Source organism: Apteryx mantelli, chromosome 11 (genome assembly GCF_036417845.1).
Source record: "Apteryx mantelli isolate bAptMan1 chromosome 11, bAptMan1.hap1, whole genome shotgun sequence".
NCBI classification, from domain to species: Eukaryota; Metazoa; Chordata; class Aves; order Apterygiformes; family Apterygidae; genus Apteryx; species Apteryx mantelli.
In genome coordinates, this window is record NC_089988.1 from 15331614 (window position 1) to 15341076 (window position 9463).

Genomic DNA, 9463 nt, shown 5'->3' on the forward strand with positions numbered 1-9463 from the left:
CCCAATGCCCACCCCCAGGTATCCCACCACATTGCAGGGTCAGTTTGACACCTCCATTTACACCCCCCAGCAGAGCAGGACTTGACTCCTCTGGAGCCCATGGGCAGAGGTCCCTGCTCCGCATGGCACCCTCAGCCAGTGTAAAGAGAGCTGCAGAAAGGGAGCTGAGCAAAGGTAAAGGGCAGAGGAAAGGTGGGGGTTTCTATGAGACACAGAGTGGGTTTCGCTCAGGGAAGCCTGCTCTAACTTGCCCCTGTCTTTTCCTCCTTGGACAGTCCACAAAGCCCCGAGGAAGCAAATGTCCAACAGCAGTTCCCTCAACGAGTTCCTCCTCCTGGCATTTGCGGACACAAGGGAGCTGCAGCTCTTGCACTTCTTGCTCTTCCTGGGCATCTACCTGGCTGCCCTCCTGGGAAACGGCCTCATCATCACAGCTGTAGCCTGCGACCACTGCCTCCACACCCCCATGTACTTCTTCCTCCTCAACCTCTCTCTTCTGGACCTTGGCAACATCTCCACGACTGTCCCCAAATCCATGGCCAATTCCCTTTGGGACACCAAAGTCATTTCCTACTCAGGATGTGCTGCCCAGGTCTTTTTCTCCTTTTTTTCATTTGCAGTAGAGTTTTATCTCCTCACTGTCATGGCCTATGACCGCTATGTTGCCATCTGCAGACCCCTGCACTATGGGACCCTCATGAGCAGCAGAGCTTGTGTCAAAATGGCAGCAGCTGCCTGGGCCAGTGGTTTTCTCAATGCTCTTCTGCACACTGGGAACACATTTTCAATACCACTCTGCCAAGGCAACACAGTGGACCAGTTCTTCTGTGAAGTTCCACAGATCCTCAAGCTCTCCTGCTCAGACTCCTACCTCACAGAAGTTGGGCTTATTGTGGTTGGTGCCTGTTTAGGCTTTGGGTGTTTTGTTTTCATTGTGCTGTCCTACGTGCAGATCTTCACTGCTGTGTTGAGGATCCCCTCTGAGCAGGGACGACACAAAGCCTTTTCCACGTGCCTCCCTCACCTGGCCGTGGTCTCCCTGTTTATTAGCACTGCAGTTTTTGCCTACCTGAAGCCCCCCTCCATCTCCTCCCCAGCTCTCGATCTCGTGCTGGCCATGCTGTACGCGGTGCTGCCTCCAGCAGTAAACCCTCTCATCTACAGCATGAGGAACAAGGAGCTCAAGGAGGCACTGAAGAAACTGGTTCAGTTGGTGCTGTTTCAGCAGCAATAAGATGCCCATCTCTCCTCACAAGTGATTTCCAAGCCATTTCAGGGAACATTTCCGGTTGGGGCATTCTATCTGTGATAAGCGTGTTTGTACACAACTGTCTGAATTCATCTCTCTTCTCCAGAGGCACAAACCCCGTCTGTCTGACCCAGAGGCTTTGTGTAAATCTGCTGACCACTGTGTCAGAGCTGGCCTCCCTTGCAGCACCTCTGTAATAAAAGGGGATCTCCTCAGCACAGTGCCTGAAGTTTGGGCTCTTCTTCCCAAGCTGGAGGCAAGAATTTGCTCAGGGATTTGCACTCGAAAAGGCCTTGTTGCCGTGCCTGGGTTTTCCATGGGCTAAGGACAATGCGCTCATAGGGTGATGTGTTAGGGTGCCCAGTTGGTGCCCAGGGCCCCTGGAGAGGGTGAGTGTTCAAGTGGTATCTGCCAGGGACTGTCCCACATATCACTAGGTTTGTCACAGATGCCCATCCTTCTGGAAGGGAGTATGGAGCCACCCGGAGAGCAGAGGGGATCTCCAGAGCAGCGTGTGCCTGGCATGGGCAGTGAGTGGAGACTCCCAAAACCAAGTGGAGTCACCCAAAGGTAAAGGGCCAAACTGAGGAATGTACCAAATCTCAGGAGAGGGAATGGGCTGGGTCTAACGACACCTCTGAACACATCCTGAACAATATGAAATGCCCTGTGAGTGTTCCAAGCATCCTCCACAGCCACAGATCCTGGGGAGGGGGGTGTCAGGTGCAATGATGCTGGGCCAGCTGGCTCTGTCCTGACCATCACGACCAGTGTGGAGTCACCCCAGTGTGGGCCCGCTAACCGTGCAGAGCCCCACCGCCAGCCCACGGCCCTGTGGGAACACAGGGGAGGGCTGCAGGAATAACTGGCCAGGACAGCACGGACACACTGACCTGGGGAAAGGCTCTCTGGGGAGCAGGGACATCCCTGGAGAAAAGCAAAGGTGCAATTGTTTGCTTCTGTGGGGGGGAATAAATGAAAACCTGTTTCTGAGTGTGTCAGCTCAGGGCAGGCTGCTCTGTCACTGGCGCTGCCTGAGGAGCCCTGGGGCCAGGACTCGTGTGCCGTCTTGGGGAGAGGGGTTGCCCAGAGGGGCTCCAGGCAGCTACGGTTAAGGATCTCCTGGTCACGACAGTAGTGGAGACATGGAGTGAGGGGCCTCCATTTCCTTGGGCCATTCCTGGCCCCCAGCCCTGGGGCTGATGGGCAGTCTGGCAGCCCTCCCTGCCCCCCAGGACCTGCTGTGCCCTTCAGAGGGTCTGGGGCTGTGGAGTGAGTGCCTAGAGCTCTGCAGCCCTCTATGGTGGGCACTGCTGTCAGCCACCGCCAGCATGGGCTGCTGTGCTGGGTGAGCTGGGGAGAGGGCAGGGGAGTTGGGGAGAGCCAGGGAGGATCTGGTCTGGTCTGGGAAGGGCCCAGGAGGTGAAAAATGCCATCAGGCAGCTACTCTGTGTGAACGGCAGTGTGGGAGCACAGAGCTGTGTGCTTGGAGGGCAAATGCAGGTCTCCTGGGAAAGGCACCAAGACATGGCAGGTGCAGGAGAGAAGAGCCCAGGTGGTTCCCTGTGTTGCACGGACACACTGGGGAAGCTGCCCCAGGGCCATCGTCCCACACCAGCCCCTCACATCACCCCTTTGCAGTGCTGGCTGCTCACCCCAGCTGTGGGGTTGTCCGTGGCCACCTCCATCCTGCTGCAGGTTTCTCTATCCCAATGGAGGAGAAAAGGCCAGCCTTGCATGACCTCTCTTCTGCACCAGATCGTGGAAGATCCCGGAGCACGGCTGTTTGCTGACCACCACATAGAGCACAGCCCCGGCTGGGTAGAGGATATTTTTTCATTTGCTAAAGACCTTAGGCACATTAGAGTGCCATCACCCTCATGCCATGACTTTTTGTTTGTGTTATGGTCATTTGGTATCATGTTGTATCATACAGGTGTTGTAGGCTGTGAGCAGGGCCCATTCTGGATAAGCAGTCACTCATAAGGAAACCTTGAACTGAAAACCTTTCAGGCCCAAGAGGCAACCTCCCACCACTAGGAGGGGCTGGTTCTGGGGAGGCCATGTTAGGTGCTAACCCACATGCACAAAAGGATTTTTCTGCCTGCAAGAATTGCAGTGCCGATCACCAGAGATGACAGAATCACAGAACCATTCAGGCTAGAAGGGACCTTGGGACGACTCTAGCCCAACCTCCTGCTCACTTTGGGATCCACACTGAATTCACACCAAGTTCCTCAGGGCTTTGTCCAGCTGCGTCCTGAAAGCCTCCAAGAAGAGTCCACAGTCCCTCTGGATGCCACTTCAAATGCTTCAGGATCCTCATCGATTTTTCTCCCTTATATACAATTTTAACAGCACTTGTGTCAGCTTTGAACTCTTTCCTCTCATTCTCCTGCCATGAATGCCTGTAAAAACCTGGTTCATTATCAGTGGCAACTTTCACTTGGGAAGCTGCTATGAGTTCCCCCAGAAACCTTCCCTTCTCTGTGCTGAACAAGCCCTGTTCCCTCAGCCTCTCCTCACAGGGCAAGTGCTCCAGCCCTGAACCACCTTGGGGGCCTGCCACTGAGCTCACTCCATGTGATCAACAGTGTTCTTCTACAGGCAGCCCCAACTGGACACAGTCTCTGGATGGGCTCTAATGAGTGGTGAGTAGAGGGAGATAATCACTTCCCTCCATCTCCTGGCTGTGCTCCTGTTCATGCAGCCCAAGATGCTGTGGCCTCCTTTGTTGCTAGGGCACACTGCTGGCTCATGTTCAGCTCCCTGCCCACAAAGACTCCCCAGCCCATATTATTGCAGGGTGTTGGTCTACCCCAGGTGCAGGACCTGCATTTGTCCTTGTTGAATTTCACAAAGTTGGTGACAGATTGTTCCTCCCGTCTGCTGAGGTCCCTCTGAATGGCAGCCCTCAAACATGTGACTCTTCCTCCTGATGAGGTGTCATCTACAAACGTGATGAGAGTTGCATCCTCCAGGTCACTGGTGAACCTGTCAGACAAGACAGGTCCGAGTATAGACCCCTGCATACTCCACCTTTACCTGGCTTCCTGGTAAAGCATGACCCATTCAAAAAACCCTCGGAGCTCAATCATCGCACCAGCTTTTTAACCACTTGGTTGTCTACCCATCTTATCATGATGCCTTATTGTATTCAAGAATATTCATGGAGACTGTGTCCAACACCTTGCTAAAATCATGGTAAATGACATCTAGTACTTTCGGGTCCTCCACAATCACAGGTCTTTTATCACAGAAAGCAATCAGGCTGTGCAGGAATGATTTCATGACACTGTCCTCACCAAAGTGAGGCTGAAGGGCCTGCAGCTCCCTGGGTTTTCCTTGTGGCCTTTCTTGAAGATGGGCAGAACCTATTCCTTTTTTCTGGTCATTGGGACCTCCCCTGATCTACACAACCTTTCCAAAGGTGATAGAGACTGGCCTTGTTACGACGTTGTCCAGCCCTCTCAGTGTCCTTGGATGCAGCCCATCGCATCCCAGAGACTTGCATGGGCTGAGTACTTACAAGCAATCCCTCACTCAACCCTCATCCCCTGCTGGCTGTTTTTCTCTTCTGGAGCCCTGACTTCAGGCACAATGGCTCAGGAGACCTTGCTGGTGAAGACTGAAGCCAAGAAGGCACTGAGTTCCTCAGACCCATCTGCATCTGTTATTACTAGAGTCACTGCCCCATTCAGCAGTGAGACCAGGTGTTCTTTGCTCAGTCTTTCTGTGTTAGTGGAGTAGTAGCAGCTCTTCTTCGTGCCCTTGACGTCCCCTGAAAGTCTCTAGTCTCTGGGAGCTTTGGTTTCACCATCCCTACTTTGGTGGACAACAGTATCCTGTTGAACCAAGCCGATCTCCCAGGATTTCTCCTAGTTCTAATGGGTATTGCTATGGACCATCCTTGTGCTTGGTGGCTGCTGTCCTTAAAGACCCGCTGGCTTTCCTCAGCTCCATTGCCCCTCAGAGCTGCCTCCAATGGGATAACCCACCAGTCCCCTGGAGAGGACAAAGTTTCCTCCTTTGATGGCTGGAGTCTGTACACTACTATTGTCCTTCCTCACTTCCCTCACAATCTGGGACTCCACTATTTCACAGTCACTGCAGACAAGGTTGCCACAGATTATCACAGCCCTCATCAGTGCTTCCTTGTGTGTGAGTACCAGATCCAGGTGAGCGTCACCCTTACTGGCCCATCAGGGAGCTGTGCTTGGAAGCTGTCCCTGACACCTTCCAGAAATCTCCTGGACTGCTTGCACCCTGCTTTTTGTCCTTCCAATGAATATCGGGGAGATTAAAGTCCCCCCAGAAGAACCAGGCCCTGTGACCCACTGACTTGCTCAGGTTGCTTAAAGGAGACTGCATCCACCTCCTCACCCTCATTGGGTGGTCTGTAACTCCCATCACAACGTCACCTTTACTCTGATGCTCATGCACAAGCTCTCACCCAAACCCTTGTCCATCCCATGCAAGAGCTCCATCCATCCGAGCTTTCCCTTCACACCAAGGGCATCCCCCCTGCTCATCTTCCCTAACGGTCTTGCCTGCAGAGCTTGTATCCTGCCATCACAGCCCTCTGGTCATGCTAGCGGTCTGACCGCATCTCAGTTATTCCAACCATGTTTCAGTCCTGTGACAGCTTGTGCAGCTCCATCTGCTCCTCTCTGTGCCCCAGGCTACATTCACTTGTGCATATTTCAGTTGCAGAGCCTCAGCTGTGGCACAGAGAACAGACTGGTCATGGTGAAACCTGTTACCATGAGCCAAGGACACCGTGTGTGCAATGGCCCCACCTCAGAGCAGAGCCATGCTGGCCTAGACAGCAGGTGGCAATGTAATGGTGGAATGAGGTTCCCACTAAGAGAGCAAAGCCTGCAGTGCCCAAGGCCAGCGAGAAACAGAGCTGGGCTGTGCAGGAATGGCAGGAGAGAAGATTGCTGCCTGAACTGATTTGTAGTACTTTGGGGCCCGTGACAGAGGTGAACCAAACTCCAGGAAGGAGAAGGTGCCACTGAAGAAGTCCCTGGCCCTAGGCAGCCTGTGATCCAGGCACCCTGAGGTCATCATTAGCCCAGTCCCTGTTTATATCATCTTGGGTTGAGAAGAGGTTCAGGAGGAGGAAAGCTAGAAGGTTTTAAGGGTGCAGAGACTAGAGCAGAGACCTTGGTGGGATGTGCCTCTCCCATTTATGAAACAGTCTTGGCTGTAGATCAGAGGGACTTTGCTAAAGGCAATGGCGGGATCCAGTTGTTTGGGTGCTGGTAGGAAACCTGAGATGCCTTGGGGCACTTGTCCAGCAACCACTCCAAAGGGCCATGGTTTTCCTAGAGGTCCTGTGGTGTATCTGCTAGAGACATGTGGATGGGCTGGATACCCCCAGGCATGTGACATGGCCCTGCAGGCCTATTTCTGTGTCACTGAATCAAGTGCCTGCACTGGATGACATCAACTGTTTGCAATTTTTGGGTCTGCATGTGTCTCAGCTTCCTAGTGAGTGGAGCTCTGGTAGCAGTGGGCATCTAGTATCATTGCAGGTGGCCAAGGCAGTTCCCTACCTGACCCCAACTCATGCTCTAGAAGGATGTGTGTCTCCCACTTGCTCCATCAGAGCAAGCAGACACTAGCACATGTCCTCCAGCACCTCTGTGTCTCCCAACGTCACCAGGTGTGTGAGCAACTGACTCTCACCCTCATCTCCATTGATTATAACGGGAGCATGGACTAAGATCTCGCATGCAGACATCTGTGCTGTGCTCACTTCTGCCTGGGCAAGGGGAATGCCACCCCCTTTGTGGTTTTTATGGAGCTCACGAGAAGGATCTGAATCCCACACCAGCCCAGGGCCTTCTAAAGCACCCTGAGAAGCCCAAAGCGACTCCTCTGAATCAACACCTGAACCATGTGTCAATGAGCTCTATTCTTGTCCCCATCTAGGTGTCCTGCCTAGTTAAGAGATGGGAATAGGAGCTTCCAGAGTGGGACATTTCCAGCTATCATAGATAGCCATTCTCTGATGAAATAAATTGCAGTGCTGGAATCAGTCTCTCTCCACTCTTTAGCAAAGGACAATAGCTGATTATTTTAGTCTACCTCAGTGAACATTTCCCAGGAGGATGGAGCAGAAGACCTGCACGGTCATGCATAGACCAAGATCTTTCATGCAGACATCCATGCTGTGCTCACTTCTGCCTGGGACAGGGGAATCCCACCTCCTCTGTGTTTTTTGTGGAGCTCACGGGAGAATCTGAATCCTATGCCAGCCGAGGGCCTTCTAAACCATCCTGACAAGCCCAAATTGACTCAACTGAATCCATACCTGAACAATGGGAAAAGGAGCTCTATTCTTATACCCATCTAGCTGTGCTGCCTAGCTAAGAGATGGGAATGGGGGCTTCCTGAGTGGGACGTTTCCACCTTTCGTAGACAACCATCCTCTGATGAGACAAATTGCAATGCTGGAATCAGCCTTCTTTCAGTGCTTAGAGAGGGACCATCAGTGATTATTTTAGTCTACTTCAGTGAACATTTCCCAGGAGGAGGCAGCAGAAGGGACAGAAAAAATCATGCCTTCAGCTGGGCCTTTGGTCCTGAGTGGGGCCAGACTCCTGGGATGGAGGGAGCTCATGGCAACCAGGCAGCACTGCTGAGACACAGCGCTGTCAGGAGCAGCTCCTCTGCAAAGAGCAGCAGGGCTCCAGGCTCTGCCTGCAGTTTCTGCCAGAAGATGAGACAAGATAGGGACAAGCGAAAGGCAGCATGCAGCGTAAGGAGAGAGGAGAGCTCCTTGTGGGAGAAATCTTCACAGCCCCTGACACAGTAAGTCTCTGGCTGCAGGGCAGTGCTACTGCAGTTCCTGGCAAGGTCTAGAAACCCATCCAGTCACACGACTGGATTTTTAAGGATCGCTCTATCGGTTTCACCTTTACAGAGGAGGAGGAGATGCTTCGGAGCAGGGATTCCCAGTCACAGTGCCACAGGGACAGGGCATGCTGCTACCTTCTCCCAGGGACGCTGCAGGGGGGTGAAGCCTGGGTGTGCTCGCAGATCTGTCCAGGACTGTAATTCAGAGCAGTATCTCTGCGCCCCAGGGTGCTGTGTGCCCAGCGCAGTGACTCTGCTGCCCACAAGGGTCAGCACTCAGCCTTCCCGGGGACCTTCCCACAGGGTGAAGCTCTGGGCAGGAGGAGAGATTCCTGGCAGGGCAGCTTGAGTCTCCTGTCAAGAGGATGCTGCATGGGTCAGGGCTGCCTGCATCTCCATCTCACTCCGAGGACATTTCTAGAGGGGACTTTCCAAAAGGAAGGTCAGGGCAGGGGATACATGAAAGGCAAGAAGCTGTCATGAGTCTGTACTTTCAGTTTGATTCTCTTTGGGTGGGGTGAAATGGGATTGGATCTGTCAGCTTTAGACAGGGGACTGAGACAGTAACACTGAGAGAGGAGCAGTTCTGGGAGGGACTCAGCAAATGCCTTCATCCATCCCTCTGCCTAAGGACAGAACCAGCATCACCTTTCCAGCCTCAGCAAGGTTTCTCTCACCTGCTCCATAGCACCAGCAAACACGGAGGTGCCCTGGGCAGTGTCCTGCCCCCGGGAGATTTCTGCAGGGCAGAGTAGAGCTCACAGCAGGTGGGATGGGGTGTGTGAGCACTGAGAGGGGAGAGACGTGGGCACAGAAAAACAGCTCCCCACGGGGATGGCTCCAGGCAGCAGAGTCATGCTCAAAGTGGGAGAGGAAACTGTCAACTCCAACATCTCCTCTCCTCTCCCAGCCAGCACAGCCCTCTGCTCTCAAGGTTATGGGGTCCAGCTAAAGGAAACAAAAGAAGCCTTAAAACTCTTAATGAACCCACATTATTTAGAAGTGCGAGTGAAGATGCTGAAAATCCCTTCAACAGTATGGGTGGATGAAGTCTGACTCGAACTGGGAATATAGATTTTAGTCACCCCTCTTCCCATTTACACAGTGCTCTAGGTCAGGGCTGACTCCTCTGGAGCTCATGGGCAGAAGTCCCTACTCCTTGTGTCAAACTCGGCCAGCACAAACCAGAGCTCAAGCCATGGAGCTCAGTGACACTGCTGCTGAGATGGGGAGAGGTAATGTGTGTGTGTTTGGGGGAAGTTACGAGAAAGTTGCTCAGAGAAGTCTGTCCTAACTTGTCAATGTGTCTCCTTCCTCAGACAGTCCCCCTGTGCCCCAAAGGAGCAA

At 53.2% G+C, this 9463-nt stretch overlaps 1 protein-coding gene across 1 annotated transcript; it reads left to right on the forward strand.

Annotated features, from left to right (window-relative positions):
- The first annotated feature begins 298 nt into the window (after positions 1–298).
- On the forward strand, positions 299–1234 carry LOC136993123 (olfactory receptor 14C36-like). The gene has a single exon (XM_067303135.1). It carries the CDS (start codon positions 299–301, stop codon positions 1232–1234), a length of 936 nt encoding a protein of 311 aa, XP_067159236.1.
- The last annotated feature ends 8229 nt before the right edge of the window (positions 1235–9463 follow it).

Bases quoted from the DNA above. Each gene is read 5' to 3' on its own strand.
- LOC136993123 (XM_067303135.1), top strand. From the start codon at position 299: ATGTCCAACAGCAGTTCCCTCAACGAGTTCCTCCTCCTGGCATTTGCG.